General features: G+C 40.0%; 1 protein-coding gene across 3 annotated transcripts in view; it reads right to left on the bottom strand.

Annotated features, from left to right (window-relative positions):
• LOC149217325 (amino-acid permease BAT1 homolog) overlaps nt 1–18,138 on the bottom strand; it is a 90,828-nt gene that overhangs the window by 47,142 nt on the left and 25,548 nt on the right. For all 3 annotated transcript variants that reach the window (XM_089392984.1, XM_089392982.1, XM_089392983.1), the window contains exon 3: nt 2,656–2,775. In XM_089392984.1, the coding sequence (XP_089249110.1) occupies nt 2,656–2,775 (120 nt within the window). The remainder of the gene's footprint in view (nt 1–2,655; nt 2,776–18,138) is intronic.

Here is an 18,138-nt window from a genome sequence, read left to right as displayed (position 1 = left end):
GTTTTATTTGTGAAGGTTGCAATGTGTTTATTTCGATTTGTCGGAGCAATAAACTAAATAATTAATTTATCAATTAGGAGAAATAATACCAGTTGTTGCGATAGGATTCCATATTGGAATTTTCACAAAGTTGTGAGCCTCATCTATAAATAAAGGCCCTCCTCTCACTTCAAATTGTTGTGAATTGTTGGAGAATATTTTTTCAAGCCATTAACAGAAGATATTTACTTGCTGTTTGGTTTCAACCCCCTTGAGATCTCTCTATCTTGGGTATTTTTCTTGCTTCATTGACGATATTGTTGTGGATGATTCAAGACTTCTATTGACTAGCAAGATCGATCCATTGAGGAGAAATTTTTTGTCACTTGGAAGGAGGATATCTAGGATTTGTTTCTCTCACATTCTCCTTAGTTGGTGTGGTAAGTTCTCACTCTATTGTTTTGATTAGATTTATGCTCCCTAACAAGGGTTTTAATATTATTTCCATTCCATTGTTAATCTTGTTGGTGAAGACTATCCCTTGAGGAAACTTTCTTGTAGGGCCTTGGTATTCACAGCTTGTCTTGATTAGACAAGGGATTACTTGGTCTCTAGACCCTAGTCCCTCAGTCTAATGCATAAGCATAGAACAACCAGCTTTGGAGATGCATCTTAGTTGACCCCATAAGCCCTAAGTGAAAATAAGGCATTTAAGCATACTCCCAACAACCCACCAAAAAATCCTAAAAACTCGAAGCTTTTCCTTTTATGTCATATAAAATACAAAAATATATACCATCAAACAATATTTATTCACTGTCTAGTGCAAAGTCAACGGTTTATTTTCATTTCTACACAAGTTTATCCAAGGGTAAAGCTTAATTGGGCAAAGTGGCCCCATATATTTATGCTTACAGGTTTTATCTAACTACTTTGTTGGCTAATTTAAGGTTTTACTAATTCTGGAAATTAAATTACAGCAAAAGAAAACAGAATTTGTGAAACCCTAAAGCTAAGGTTTACTCCAAAAAGGTTCATTCTAACCCTAAACTATCTCATTTAATTTTTGGGTTGTTATTCAAGGTTATCTAACACATTCTAATGGTGAAATTTATCTCTCGAGTGTTTACATAGCTTATATTTCAATTTGAGTATTTGGGGTGGAACCCTAGGGCGATTCACACCCTCTCCATACAAGTTTATTCTAATTTCGTATTTATTTACCATTTGAACTTGTATTTTATCATTGCTGGACTGTTTTTACATGTATATTTCATTTCCTTACCCAAGACATCCAACATCTAACATTAAAAGGGCTTATAAGCACCCTTGAGTGGCTTTTTCTCTTCCACAATCTGCATTTTCTGCCAAAAATCAGATTCGAGAAATTGTGGAGAGAAGAAAGCTAGTCCATTTTATAGCATATTATCAAGAGGTAACCCTATAACATTAATTGACCTTGATTTATGCAATAATGTCTCTCTTGTACAGTAAAAGATACTTATTCTCTATCTTAAAGAATGACTTCAAAGCAGTGATTTATATTTCTGCTGTAGAATGTCATATATGAGATTTCAACACTCTTAAATGAGCTCCCAACCCTCATTATTAGGTGGTGATTGATACCCTAGCTTTTGTTGTATAATCTTAAGGCACTGTATCACTTGATTGACACTAGTCCATCTAAAAACTATATACTGAGGTGTTTGTTGGTGAAGTGAATTGTTTAGTATTTACAATGATATACTTTACAAGTTCATTTCGCAGTTTGGTATAACCCCCATGGCTTCAAGGAGCTGACCTAAAGTGAAGGGGAGATCGTGCTGAGGTGGCAGTGGTATGTTTCCCAAGTGTGTTTACCCTCATAGTACCACCATTGGGAATTTCGTAGAGGGTGCTAATTTGAGAAAGTAACAAAACTTATGGGAACTTACACATGCCATTTCTCTCTTTTTTCTGTTTCCTTTTATATGGGTTAATCAGTGGAATTCGTGAAGTGTTTCATCTAATGAGTTAATAAAAACTTCTACTTGTGATCATCACAATCTCTTGCTGAGTAGTATCACTGGTTGCTTTTGTCTGGAGTATAGCTGGCACTATCTGTGTATATCTGCACACCCTAGCCTTCCATCCACTGGATCTCCCTCACTGTTTTCTGGAACCGAGATCAACACTATCCTGGGTTAAGTGGCTTCTGTGGCCTTGCTGCTTTTTGCCCTAACCAAGGCTGAGATCAAGGGAAGTTCTGTAGCCTCCCCATTTTTAGCCTTGATCAGAGCCATGTCACTGTGCTCTGGGACATTCACAACATTAATTCTTAAACAAAAGAAAAGTATGCTCTATTGACAGTCTCGAGAAAGATCACATCATCACAGTATGATAATACTCCAGAGGATCTCTATCGAAAAAATTTAGTGGTGACAAGAAATAAAAACTTTGATGAAAAGGAGATACATGCAGCTATTGTTTAGAAAGATCATCTTTTTTATTATGATGAAGAAGAACTTGAGACAAATATCAAATTAAAAGAGGTACGCATGCATTATGGGACAAAAGACTGTCTGCTTGTTACAAAGGACAATTATCGCACAGTATCTATGGCACCAACCCTAAATATGACGTAACATTATTCAACCTTTGCCTTAATATGGAGCTCGATTGGGTTGCATTGCATACCTGAGTTCCAATACCTGCAATTAGACCAATGGTTTCCAGCCAGGCACAACACCAAGATGCAAATGGACCCCACCTAGGCCCAGCCAGATGAGCAGCCCAGAAGTACAACGAGCCGGTGGTCTTGTTGGGCATAACAACCAATACACCCATTAGTTCATATTCAGATGAGCTTAGCATAAAAAAATGGTGCCCATAATATCAAAATAAGAATTCAAATAAGCCTCTACCATTTCTTGGCATGCCCATGCATGCATTCTATGAATTTTTATAGCTGAATTCTTTAAATACTTCATATATCCTAATACGTATAATAATATTCCACAGAGAAAGATCAAGGGCTTTGATAAAATATCGGTGGAGGCATTTCCAAGCCAATGTTCATGAGTTCAATCCTGCATCCTCTGAAATGTGACTTTCAATATTTGAGAAAATGAGGAAACTACATGCACACATATAATTTTAGATTCTCATAGTAATTAGAGAAAAGTCTGCTGTTTTTACATCAATAGCAGAATCTTTATTTCTGCTCTCTTTTTATTTTTAATATTTTTCTGTTTAGCACTTGTCAGTGAGTCTCATGTCACTTGAGAAACACCTATTTTAAAAAATACATATCATCCTCTTACTTAATGATACATAGATAAAACTTCTTATCCCCTAAATCCCCTCGCATTCACTCAATGAGTTATTGCATTAAGCATACTCTGTAAAAGGTTTTCTCTTGACTTCTCACCTCACTCACAACAAGATTCTGATCATATATCCTTATTGGCCTAATACAAAGTGGAACCCATAGATAACTAAAGGAATCATGTTCTTTGATTTTTTGGAATTGTAGAAGTCGAGCATTTCAAGCTGCCACCTGACCATCCACATGAACAAGCAATATATTGCACTCATTGAAGTTGAACTTCGCCCTAAAGGTTATATTCTATAATAGATCCATCTGAACTCCAGATCTATTAAGTACTAAGAGGGATCAAAAAGAAATTGAGATGTGTAGGAGTGTCACAATTAATGGTTGGCACTAGTTTTTTTGAAACAATTACATGACAGATATTTTTATTATATCTTATCCATATTGAGCTGTTATCTTTTAAATTTTTTAGATACTATATTGAGCTGACTTATGCAATGTGTCACAGCAATATTAGGCATGGTCGTTACACATCTAACTCACACACTGGGATTTGGAATGCACCGTGATTTTCTCGTTGCAAAAAAAAATCAACATGTTTTTTCATCCAAAACAACCATACGCATCAGATTAGAGTTTTTCCATCTGCAAACTTGTGACTATATTCCGAAGAACTTCTTCATGATGATTTATTAATCCTATTCCATCTAACCCTAACATGAGGCTTGAAAACACATCATCCAGCACAATGTACTAGTACAAAATCAACAACAACCTTGACAAAGACCACTTAAGATGGAAAAGAAGGCTATTAAGGTACCATTCACCAAGAAATGCATTTGGACTTGGAAGAAGCTTGCTATGGATAGAATGCTATGCCAAAATACTCCTGTAACTTTTAAGGTAGCTATTCCCTCTAAACATAATATGAGACTTGACAACACATCATCCACTAAAATATACTAGTGCAGAAATAACAACCTTGAAGAAGACCCCTTAATGTGGAAAAGAACGCTATTAGGAGACCATTCACCAAGACAGCTGCATTTGTAATTGGGAGAAGCGTGTTGTGCATAGAAGGCTATGCCAAAATGCTCAAGTAACTTTTAAGGTAGCTATTCCCTCTTGTTGAAAATTGTAACTAGGTTCGGTCTTCATTATGATGTAATTGTAATCATGACATTGTACATTCTTTATAAAGAAAGAAAAATGAAAGAAAGAGAAATTATATTTAATTTTAAAGTATGGGTTTTGTTACCCACCCCCTGTGGGTAGTGTATATAGGAGAAACTTTTTTTTCCTAGATGGTCCTCAGCTGACAGCCAGCAGGCACTAGATAACTCAATGTGTCATTGTCTCTGCAACCTAAGCCAGCGATGTGGTCCCTCGACCACTTGTCATGATTGTATGTTTGAAGGTGGGCCTCCCGACCACAAGGGTATGACTTATCTTTGTTTTGATTGAGTAATTTTCTTTACTTTTCATGGGCACTTTTGGGCATGGATTGGTGGGGAGATTCGGCGGAAAGAGTGTGTTAGGTATGTATTCTTGTCTCCACAGCCCAATTTTGCGGTTACCCTTGTATCCTAGTCTTGTGGTATATCCTTTACTGGCCATTCGCTTCAGGGTTAGCACTATATGGGAAATCCCGATTTTGGTTGCGTGGTCCTGCTTCCTAATACCACCTACATCACTCCCCTTCCACTCATTTTAGCCCCGTTCATCTATTTTCCCATCTGGGTCCACATGTCTCCACTGGGTCCACATAGGGTTAGCCTCCCCTTCCCCTTGTCCACACCTTGAGTCGAGCTTGGAATGATGCCCTAGAGGTTGATGCTACTAAAAAGAAAATAAAAAGCATAATTTGGCCACTCTCAACCGGAAATGTACCACAAAATGCAAAAAATGGCTAGGACACACAAATTTAGCATGTGGGCAAAAGCCAAACATGAGCTCTACCCCTTATCCATGGTCATCACCCTAGTTCCTGTGGGCCCTAGATGAGGCCCCTTCATCATTAAGGAACCAATGATCATCCCAACCCCCGGTGGGCAATGAACTATCCCATATTAAGGGGGTATCCACTGCTACATATTACACATCATGCTCTCATCCCTTGGAGCCCCGAGCAGTTATAGAGAAAAATCAACCAAAGGCAAAAGGCATATGAAGAAGGGTGGAAAAACAAAGGTCGAGGTAACTCATGTACCATGATTTTCTCCCTCCTACACTCATATACCCAAGTGTGGGCTTCCTCTATTATAGCTACCCTTGCACCTTGACATGCGGAGTGGATGATTCCCCTAATCCCCACTCCATTCCATTATTATATCATTTGTCGTCGACCACTTGAGGGATGTACCATGGACATGTCACCCCCTTTAGAGGTTGAAACCACCTAATAGGGTCCTTGGTTAACCCCTTATTGAGCTTGGAGACACTTGTACATGCCAAAGCCCACTATGGAAGGGCATGCCACCATGAAGTGCCCCATTGATCCCATGACTTGTAAGCTTTATTACTTGATTATTCTAATGACTTGTTGTATTGGAGGGCAAGGGGACGCATTGGATCTTATGCAAGATTGCAGGTGGGTCTTCATTTGGGGCTTGGTCTCCCTATACAGGGTCCTAGCCCTCCAGAGGGCCACATTGGCACTTGTAGGGTGAGCGTTGAGAGCCATGGGCCTCCACCATAGCAGATATTACTTCATGGATCCCCAACAGCACTCATCGATTTCTCGTGTTCCACCTTTGGGATGAGGATGATGCACTTGGTTCACCATGCCCAGTTGGCTCCACAGTTGCACCATACACTTTGCAGATGTTCCAGGGTCCAGAGGATGTCTCCCACTACAGAGGGAGGGCTTATGTCATTACTCCAGCCCTTACAGATGGTCTACAGGCATATTCGATCCATTTGGAGACCAATGAGGACGTCCTTGTGCCCCACACTCACTTGGGGGCACCACAAGTTCTTGTTTAGAAAACAAGGGGCCAACCCCTTGTCCACTATTATGATATGACAACAAGGTACTCTTAGTAGTAGAGAAAAAAATGGTGATGTCCCTAAGTCAAGCCTGAGATTACGTCTATAGATACTTCTTGCCACTTTTGACTTAGATATGACATTGGTTGGAGAAGACAAAGATCAGGGATAGTTTTTGTAGTGTACAGATTTTTCACATTATAGATTAATTATAAAACCAAATGAAAGAGGTCAAAAAATCCCATTTTATCGTATTTTCTTTGCTAATTCTATAGTTAGTTTATTAATTCTTGTTAATGAATCCAATCAACTTGCATTCCATACCTAAATACCCAATTGAAGGTCAATAACAAACACTAGAATTTTAATTATTTTAGTGGCCTACCTCCTCTTCTTTCCTTTCCTTCATCTCTCTTCATTTTCTTGGTTCTTTCCTAAAAATTAGGTAGCAACTCCAAACTTGCCAAGTGTTCTCAACTCAGGAAAGCTTGATTTGGCAGTGTGGTAGTCATTCAAGCTACACTTTTTTCGATTCCATCAGGGAGTTCTCATCAACCATTTCCTTCTTCAAGTAAAAGATTGTCTTTACATTTTGACTAATAGCCTCCCTCATAGAGAATGTTCTCTTTCTCTTTCTTTCTCCCCTGGGCCCCAAGTGGAAGAGTTCCCCTTCCACCTATTCAAACTTGCATAAAACTACTTCTTGAAGTAGTTCCTTTCGCCAACCTTTATCTTTCCATCATGTAAACAATTCATGTTAGTATCATTGATATAGTTAGTTACATTGTGAACCATGTCATCCCTAATGTATGACACTGGAAACACCTTCAAGCTATCAAACTTGAATACTCCCAAGGCCTCAACATCCCACAAGGTCCTTGCATCAACCACCATGACCAACCCCTTTCCAAAACCCAACCTCAAAACTTGGAGCAACTAAACCTCTCTCCCTAGATTACCACTTATGTCCCTCCTCATCTAGAAGGTAGATCTTCAACATAGACCAATGGCCATTACCTAGATCCAACCCCTGATTCTTTTCCCAGATTAGGGGCTTTCATTTTTGAAATTAATTCCTAATTGTGAGAGGAAGTTGGTCTCTCTCCCAATAAATTGAGAGACACTTCCTCTAATTTTCTCATTGTTGGAATGGGGGATAAATCCTTTACAAAGTCTGAAATTTCTGCAATTTTTATCTTCTTATAAATAGGCTTTTGAATCTAGATGAATGAGTTCAGCAACCTCTTGGAGAGGCTTTGTTCATGTGGATAGTTCTCCTTTCATGGATGATTATTGGTGAACTTTGATGGGTGCATGCAAATTTAGTAAGCTGTCTTTATATTGTTTAAATTGATGGATAATCTTTATTAAGTATTAAAACCTTGTGGATCTAGCATCAAGCCTTGATGGTTTAAAAAAGGTACAAAAAAAACCAAAAACTCTAATGTTATTTGCTTGGGATATGGTGTGTGAAAGCTAGCTAGCACGTGAGCCATTTGAGTAACATGGGATTCGTTTCCAGGTTTGAAGGATCAGTTTATGTGGTGGATCCTATGTGGATCTATATCAGTATCTATATCCAAAACACGGATTTGCATATCCAGCATCAAGACCTCGTGGATCCAGCAACTCAATAATTCTTATCCATCAATTTAAATAATATAAACGATATATCCAATATTAAGACCCCATGGATCCCGCATCAAGACCCCATGAAACCCCTAAATCAAAAAGCCTTCTAAGAAAAGGAAAGTTGCGATTGAACTTGAATCTAACTCTTCTAATGAAGAAGAAAAAGAAGAAGCAAGTTTATAAAATCATATATCCCTTACTATATTCATTTTGTCACCATATCTTGTCCTTAACGAACCTATTCCATGTACGAATTGACCCAAAGATTGTCCTACAAGTTTGCTAGGCTAGTTCCATCATAGTTTGCCCAAACCACAGCCTATCAAGCTTCATTGATCTTGATGGTCCCTTGCCTTCTCATTGGATTGGAGACACCTCTAAGACACATAACAAGGCCCTTATTACCTCCTTGACTTGTCCTCTCCACCTTCTACCCATGTAGATCTTTAATCTACCTCATCACCTTGTGTCACACCCTTCTCCCTTGTTTGAACCTTATTCAACCATAGCTCTAGCATGTCCTAATTGATGTCCTTCTCTCTTGCCCCACCCAAAAGATATTATTTATCAATGCCCTATCTAAGTAATCTCACAATTTTTTTAATACCTAGAGTCCCTCCTTTTCATTTGACCTTTCTTATCTCCCTTCTAAGGCCAAACTAAAGGACAATATTGCCACCTTCTCTGTTGATTTGGGGTAGCATCAAATGTGTAGGCTAAAGCACGTGAGATCTCCAAGACCCAGAAATGGTTTGGGCAGATTCTAACCAGTTTGGGAGATATTAAAATAATTAATATTTTTAATGGAGTTCCTAAGTCTAAACTTAGGAAAAATAAAATATTAACGGGTATTAATATAAAACTGGGTTAGAAGGGTCCAAAAGTCATGGATCAAGCCAAATCTAATCTTAGCCGTTGATTAGAGATTTAATCTCGGTCGTTGATGGACCAACGAGAAAAGTATAAGAGAAGGCTTGAGGGTCAGTTGGAAAACACACCAAGAGAGATCAAGAACTCAATTTTCTGGGGCAGGGTTTGCTGAGGAAATTGAGTGAGAGATCTGAGTTGTAGCTCAGGGCCAGTGAATACATAGCAGAGAGGCAGAGTTAGTGCCAAGAGGATCAGCACAGAGACGGGAGATGGACGCAAAGCCAGCTAGAGGCCACACAGAGGCAGCCAGGAGTTGTGCAAAGCCAAAGAGGGCTAGCATGTGAGACACAAAGGGTCCAGGGGCTGACGTAGAGCCTAGAGAGGCTGACGCTGGGCCAAAGAGGTTGACGCAGGGCCAGAGAGGCTGACGCATGTCCTAGAGGCAGCGCTGGGAGAATTTCGTGGGACAGACTGAGAGCTGGAGAGCTAGATAGGGTGATGCATTCCCTATCAGAGTGACACAGAGCAGCAGAAAATGTATTGTTGTTGTGGGATCGTCCATCCGGTGATTTAGCCGAAATATCTGTCTCCGACTGAGAGGTACTACTGCCGAGGGCATTCTCTGTTGGGTGAGCCATTTCTAGCACACAGGTTGTATTCTAAAAATTGCATAATAATAAAATCCTCTGAATAAGTTGCACCGGTTTTCCCGCATTGAGTTTTTCTGGGGACATTAGTCCAAAAACAACAGTGTCACTTGTGTGCTTGTTTACTTTCGGTTGATGATATGTATGTGTTGATACTGTACTTGTATTTATTTTCAGTATTTACATGGTAAATAACTTGTTAAGTAATTGAACAAGTAGGAAGAAATAAATCAGATAGTACAAGAAGAATTTCTAACGGGTTAAACTTAGAAATTCCAACATTGTATTAGAGCGTGGTTGCAGATCACAAGATAACTGAAGGCATCAGCCGAGCAGAGCAGTAGCAGCAGAAACAGTTGTCCCGAGTGACAAAGTTGTTCCTGGCAGAAAGTAGCAAGGAAGGGGTGACGCAACGGATCTGCGTCATCAGTTCGAGCCAGGAGGAGGATCAGCGCAGAGGCAGAGAGGAGCAAACTTGACCTACGCAGTGCCCGGTCATCTTTCTCAGTCAGGAAGGATCGACACTGTGGCCAAGAGGTGCAGATTTTGCCGGTGTCGGGATTGCGCAAAGCCTAGAGGCTCAGACCTTCAAATTGTTGGGGCATAAGAGGTTGTGGGTAATTTGTGGAGCGAAGCTGGTGGGGTACTATGGTCAGAACAATACCTAACAGGGCAAGACCAAGGAGGAGGGATTTCCAGAAAGGAAATCGAGACTCAAAGGGAGTCGAACCAAGGACTTCCAGGAGGGAAGTAAAGAGACTCAGAGGAGTTGGAAGAAGAGCAGCATAATGGTCGTGAATGGACTGAGAGATCAGGATAGGTTGGATGGAGCATCCAACTTCGTCGTCTGGAAGGCCAGGATCTTGTCCATTCTAGACAAATATCGCATCAAGGACTTCCCCTTGAAAACGATAGCGATCCTAGTTCACCCAGCTGAAAATGAGAAGTACGAGGAGGCAATGGCCAGGGCGAAGTGCATCATCCTTGATGGGGTCAAGGATCATGTGGTGCCGCATATTGCCGAGAAGGACACGACAAATGAGATGTGGGATGCCCTAAAGAAATTGTACCAGCATACTTCGTGCAGAGGAAGATGTTACTTGATCATGGATCAAGCCAAATCTAATCTTAGCCATTGATTAGAGATTTAATCTCGGTCGTTGATGGACCAACGAGAAAAGTATAAGAGGAGGTTTGAGGGTCAGTTGGAAAACACACCAAGAGAGATCAAGAACTCGATTTTCTGGGGTAGGTTTTGCGGAGGAAATTGACTGAGAGATCTGAGTTGTAGCTGAGGGACAGTGAATACATAGTAGAGAGGCAGAGTTAGTACTAGGAGGATCAGCGCAGAGTCGAGAGAGGGATGTAGAGCCAACTAGAGGCCACGCAGAGGCAGCCAGGAGCTGCGCAAAGCCAGAGAGGGCCAGCGTGTGAGACGCAAAGGGTCCAGGGGTTGACGCAGAGGCTCCAAAAGCTAACGCAGAGCCCAGAGAGGCTAACGCTGGGCCAGAGAGGCAGACGCATGTCCTAGAGGCAGTGCTAGGAGAATTTCGTGGGACAGACTGAGAGCTTGAGAGCCGGATAGGGTGACGCAACCCTATCAGAGTGACGCAAAGCAGCAGAAGTTTTATTGTTGTTGTGGGATCGTTCATCCGGTGATTTAGCCGAAATATCTCTCTCTGATTGAGAGGTACTACTTCCGAGGGCATTCTCTGTTGGGTGAGCCATTTCTGGCACCCAGGTTGTATTCTGAAAACTGCATAATAATAAAACCCTATGAATAGTTGCACCAATTTTCCCGCATTGGGTTTTTCCGGGGACATTAGTCCAAAAACAACGGTGTCACTTGTGTGCTTGTTTACTTTCAGTTGATGATCTATATGTGTTGATATTGTACTTGTATTTATTTTCAGTATTTACATGGTAAATAACTTGTTAAGTAATTGAACAAGTAGGAAGATATAAATAAGATAGTACAGGAAGAATTTCTAATGGGTTAAAACTTAGAAATTCCAACATTCTCTTTATCCAAATCCGCTATAGAGATATGATTATCAAACAAGTAATTGTTGGCATGGGATCTATCCTTGACATCACTACCACCCATGTCTACCATGCCATCAAAGCTTCAAGTTTCTCCCCTGTTACCTAGACCTGGCATGACTTTAACAAATCTAAGACCCTTAGAAATGTCACATTTTCTATGAACCTCTAACCTAAAACTATTAACATCCACTTCTTTGCACTCAAAGAGGACTTGGGAGTACAACAATCTTCTTAGTCGACCTCTGCTTGACTTGATGATGGCTATTCCTTGCACCTGTATGGGAGCACTACTTTTCCTCCACAAGAGGAAGACCTTCTCTATTAAGCACAACCCTACCCCTTTCTCCCATATCCCTAAGAGAACCCCAAAGGTTCAACCTTTGGTTTCTAATGACTACTCCCACATTTGCACACAACACCAAGTTAGTAATTGTTCCCAACCCAACTCTTCTTCTACATAGGAAGTGTCCCCAACCAACACTCTTTCTTTGACCTTGCCCACTCCCAACTCTTCCATAGATCTGCTTTAGAGGTATTGCGTGCCATCTTTGGTCCTAGAATATTTCAAGGCTATCTCTTCTCTTCATGCCTTTGCCTCTTAAATGTCCTAACCCACTCCAGGGATCCCTTTGGACTTTTTCCTAGGAAATGTCCCCAACCAACACTCTTTCTTCTAAAATTATCCTCACCCAACTCTTCAATAGCTCTACTTTAGAGGTATTGAGCATCATCTTTAGTCCTAGAACAGTCCAAAGCTACTTCTCCCAATGACATTGTTCTTAACTACCATAACCAACTTTGGGCATCCCCTTGGTCTTTTGCCTATCCTACCTCTCTTGGGCCACCTATTTTGTCCTTGTCCTTTCCATCCTTGTCTTGGCTTTGATCAAATTTTCATGACAAACCCTCTTTGTCCCTGATGTTCAGCTAAAACATTTGGGGCACTCTCCCATTATCTTTCCTAAATGTTATCCTTTGCCCTACTTGCTTACACTCTTCCCCACCATTTCCCTTGCTAATTGCATGCTCTTTCTTTCTATTTCCTTTTTTTCCTCTCTTTTCTCCCATCACCCACCTCTTTCCATTTTTTTTCTCATTCCTTCACACTTATAGCACATCATATGTTCCATGTGCCCTCGTTTGTTGCTTGTCACTACCTAGCCTATTGATTGACTTCTACTAGGTTATTACCTCATGTTAGGCCTGACTTGAGGTAGTTATCCCTAGTAGGGATCAATCAACATGCTTGCTCAACCTTTGTCTATTTGTTAGACAAAAGGATGGCCTTGGTTGGCACATCTTTCTAACCACAATTGTTGTGATTCTATCCCAACCATGACACTACCACCTCTCTTTTGTTCACCAACATTGTGTTGAAAATGTAGTTGTGGTCGGTCTTCATAAAATTATTTATTATTATTGTAGTTGGAAAAACAATTTATTATTATTGTTATAGCATGTTCATCATGATTTTGTATTGGTCAAATATATATTTGAAAAGAAGAAAAATATTATTTGATTGTGATTATAAGTGGCTCCACATGTGCTAAGTCATCTTGCTTAGAAACTCACTCATTCGGATCAGATCATCCCTTCTAGATGGTCAAGTCATGTTGCTTAGAAATGCACCCACTCATATCTCATGATGGCTATATAAAAAGCTCCATTTGTCCTGCTTGAAATGCAATTTGATCACACATACATTACTGATTTTTTCTCCTATGCGAAGGTATTCAAAGAAGGGTTCAAGGGTTAGATCAAGCGAAGAAGTATCTCTTCTATCTTTCATTGATATCTGTATTGATTCATTGCTCTTGTGGATCACCTTTGAGATTTGTTACTCTTTTCAGTGGTCCGAGATCCGCTCATTATTCTTGTGATCTGAAGTTTGGTGGTCCGAGATCTGCTCATTATTCTTGTGATCTAAAGTCTACTGGTCCATTATCTGCTCATTATTCTTGTGATCTGAAGTTTGGTGCTCTGAAATCTGCTTCTTATTCTTGTGATCTGAAATATGGTACTAGGCCGAGACCTAGTAGGGTACTACAAACATTCTTCCAATGGTTTGAAATCTCTTGAAGGTGATCTCTAGGCAGAGTCCTAGAAGGATATTATAAGTTTATTATTCAAAGAGGTCACCTCAATACTATTTCTAGCCCAAGATTCGAGCCACTTCAAGACTGTTATCAATCCATGTGCCTCCAAAGATCTGCTTGCCGAGATCTAACTCAGATTTGACTCTATGTCTGAGATCTGAGCTACTCAAGGATTGTGATTTGGTCTGTGTTTTGTGCTTGCGCAGATTTGTATCCGATCTAAATTTCAAGCCTCAAAAGGGAAGAGATTCGATCTTTGTCTCTGTAGTATGGTATTGATCTTGTTGGGGATGTTGTTGGACTACTTGTTGACATTTTCATTGGAAACTTGGCACTTGGGGAAACCATCTTGTGGTCAATATTAACAATGTCGTGATGTCATGTTGAAGGATCTCTCTAAGAAAATGTTTGATTGGGTTTTCCCCCTTGTGGGGTTTTGCCTTGGTCTCTGACCTAAACATTGGTGTCTCTTGTTATCGTGCATTGTGATCTCTACTTTCTTGTCATTATTACTGGTTGAGTTTTCTAATGTGTAATTATTTGATGAAGAATAATGAAATCATAAGATCCATAATCTCACAAATAATTATCAGTAGATCAAAAATATTGCTTGTGTTCATTACACTTGATTTTTTCAACACATTGTCTCCATTTCTTCCTAGTAATCCTTTTGTGTCCCATAATTTGTGCTTGTCTAGTCAATCTTGTCAGTTCTAAGAGGCAAGATTTTTGTATCCCACACTTCAAGTGAAATACGTTAACCTTCCTCCTTCTTGGGGGGAGTTGTTTCACCTTCGTTAATCTACAAAATGTTGCCCCTTTGTTTGTCGGGTGACCTAGTCATGGGTTGGTTTCTTTTCCTCCTTGCTTCCCTTCAAGGAAAGTTTCTCTACCTTTGTTGGTCTATCTATCATTGTTACCTTTCCTATTTATTCATTGTTGATTTACTTGAGGCAAGCAACCTTCTTTCTTGTTTTCCCCTCCTTATATTTACCCTACTTGAGGCAGTCCCACCAAATTTCCCACACCCCTCTAGGAAAGATACTATCATTTGTTCAAGTAATTGTTTATCTCACAATTGCACACCTAGAAAAATTCTTGTTGATTGTGCATTTGTAGTGTCTTAAGGTTGCGCTCACCATTAGAGGCAAGATTATTGAGCCAATCAAATGAAACTCCTAAGGAGAACTTAGGTCTTTAGTTGAAGTCGACACATTGTAGGCAAGTGTCAACACTATTGCAACTTAAACAACTTGCCACCTTTCACATGGCTCTTAGTGTTCTCTCTCAAACTTCCACGAGACACCATGGGAACATAGGTAAGTGCAAGTAGGGAAAATTTTAAAAATCCATACTTGTAAGTGTAAAAAATTTATGAATCTTACTAATGCTTAAAATGCCAACTAAAAGATGTTTAGTGATACTTTTGTAATTCAAATTTCCAAGGATTTTATATAGTTTCTAGAAAATTTTAATGACTTTTTAAGTAAAATAAATTTATCTTATAGAATTTGGGTCAAGCATATTTTGAAAAAAATGGAAATTGAAAATCATTTTTGGAAAAATAATGGAAAAATTAGCACATAAAAATTTCCAAGGGTCCATGCATATTCTCTCTCCTTCCATCTTTTTCCTTCATATTTCACTTTCATAGTTCAGTCCTTTCTTACCTGCCTATATGGTAGTTAGATTTTCTTTCTTCCCTCCCTCTCTTGGCATCCTTTGATTTTCATGCACCATCATTTGCCACCTCATTTTTCTCTTAGTCTTTATTGTTTGTTGGCATACACACTTGCATTGGAAGTGCAGTTGTGCTTTGCATCAATGCAAGGGTGAGTTGGGTCATCATGTTGATTATGAACTTAGCTCTGTTACATGACAGTTCCCTCTTTATGTCAGGGAATTTGCTCAAGTTTCCTTTCCGACTATCGCCAATCTATTTTCTCTTTGTCAGCCACTATTTTTACACCTTTTGATCTTCTTCATGCCACCTTATTGCTCTTTCGATCTGCCTAAATTACAACTCTTGTGGGGGAAATATGTAGTATACAGATTTTGCAATTTACAATGGCCATACACATCCCCTCAAATATCATCATATGGAGTTTGTGTTGTGAATTAACCTTGCCAGACCCACCCAAGGACAACACAAGGGTTCAGCAACTAATATTTTCAATCACAATGTTAATTTTCCATGAAAATCCTACCACTACTTAGATGAATAATCTGAAACTAAAAGTTCTTTCACCAAGACACAGAATTTTCTTAACAATAGATAAGTAGCAGAAAAAAACGCAAAGATAAAAACACACTCACACAATTCACACGATAATTTTTCTTGGGAAACCTTGATCACAGCTCCTGATCTTTTGCACACAAACAAACCCTATTTCCTTGTGCACTAGCCTCTCTCCTTGCACACAAATTCTCCTACTTTGTAGCGCACTAGGCTCCTAAATTCATGCGCACAGACCCTTCTATTTTGTAGTGCAAATCACTACAATCTATGTGCACTTGATACTCAAAGCTACGTACACCAAAAACAAGGAGCTCACACACTCTTGTGCATACAACAATGAATTATAATTGTGCCTTAGTCCTTTTTTCAATTTGATCCATGCTATAATTAAAAAATTAGAAAGACAATCAACAAATTTGGAACAACAGTTGTGATTGACTAGTTAGCTAAGTCGAACTATTTGTCTAACTCATCCTAGCTTCAATCAAGACTGGATCTCTCAACTTCATTCTCTTCCAAACTCGATTTGCCACTTGACGGTCCGCTTAACTGTTCCTCCAACTCTATGCATGAATCTACAATTTCCACGAACTCGTCCATAGTCAAAGGAAGACTATTCGTGGTCTCTCTCTGGCTAAGGCACAAGCCATAGAAGACCTTCTCTTGCTACCATTCTCAACATACTACACTGAAGTTCTCCTTTGAGTGTCCTCTCCATGGTTTAAACATGAGCTCTCGGCCATTTGACGTTTATAACCATGGCAGCCCCCCCAAGTCTTTGTCGTTTGTATATTTGTCCCTTGATTGCATGTGTGGCCCTGGTAGACTTGTGGGTTTTTGGGTCACTTTCTCAGTGATTGGACCAGTTTTAGGCCCTGTGCATCAAACAATGTCCTAGTTACTTTGAAAGCCTCATTCCGGTCCCCAAACATTCCTAAATCTATGAAACCCCACCATTACTAAACAATCCTATCCTTGCAACAATGTGATCGGTACATAGGCTTAGGTCCTTTACCAATACGACAACGTGAAGTATTTAAGGGAGTTGTGGTCTCAAGAGGCGGTGCCACCACTCGAGGGACCTTTACACATGTGGTATCCTGATTATTTGTGTGGCAACTAATTCAAGAATCTACACATAAAATGAATGATTAGCTGCACTAAACCCAAGATTAAAATCTGTTGATAACTGCGTACACTCAATATAGCATTCCACCCATCCACCCAACTTTTCTGTCATATTTTGCCACCTCAAGCCCCCCATCAGAGTGAGAGCTCGCCATCTAGAGAGAAGCAAGTATTTTTATGGCTCTTTCTGATTTGCAATAAAATTTTCCGTCAACACCTCAAGCCCCCCATCAGAGTGAAAGCTCGCAATCTAGAGAGACGCAAGTATTTTTATGGCTCTTTCTGATTTGCAATAGAATTTTCCGTCAACATTCATGACCACAAGCTAGCATTTATTACATGACTCTATATGACAATCAGACTTAAGACCATCAATTAACAAACTGCAAAGGTGTATTATGACCCTATGGGAATTGACCTCATGACTACGAATTAACCAACTGCAAAGTTATATTTTATGACTCTACAAGAATCAAACTAACGACCACCAATTAACGCATTGCAATGGTGGATTTTGACTCTATGGGACTCGACTTCATGACTTCTGGTTAGCCAGTTGCAAAGTCATATTATATGATGTTAAATTCTAATTTTGAACAGCGCGGCGGCTTCAGGAAAACCACCCCGGTCTCCCCGCACCACCTTTCGGCGAAGGCGGTTTCCGTAGCGGGGGTGCCGCCGCAATCACACTCCGCCACGCGTCCCTAGTACGACGCCGAAAACCGCCCTCTCCCCGGCCGCTAAAGGTCGTTTTGTTTGCACGACCTTGACGTGCGAATTGCGTTGGATCGGGTCAGGAGGCTCGGATCTGCGCGAAGCTGCGCGGACTTTAACGACCGGGCCCGACGAATGAGGTGGCGACACGTGGCACCGAAGTGACGTCAGCCAACCCCGCCCGCGTCAAAATGAAATTTTTTTTTGGTTGACCGCCGCGGAAGAAAGGTCATGAAATTTATTATGTCTACGTAGAATTAGGTGGCGGCTTTTAATGTGGTGATGGGCATACGTCTCATATGTTATTTTTTTATATGTTTTTATATATATGTTATGTAAGTGGTGTGCGGTAGTAGTTCTGTGTAATTTTTTTTGTGTTGTGAGTGGTGGCTACGCACGATAGTGCGATTTTCTTTTGTAAATGCACAGCAGTGCGATATAGAAATTGGAATGTAATGTCTTGATTTAGCCATTGAAGAACAGAGG

Source organism: Pinus tabuliformis, chromosome 1_1 (assembly GCF_031772625.1).
Source record: "Pinus tabuliformis cultivar Carrire ecotype Pingquan chromosome 1_1, CPIR1, whole genome shotgun sequence".
In the NCBI taxonomy this organism is placed as follows: Eukaryota; Viridiplantae; Streptophyta; class Pinopsida; order Pinales; family Pinaceae; genus Pinus; species Pinus tabuliformis.
The sequence above is the reverse complement of the archived record's forward strand: the minus strand, read 5'-3'. Positions and strand labels throughout refer to the sequence as shown.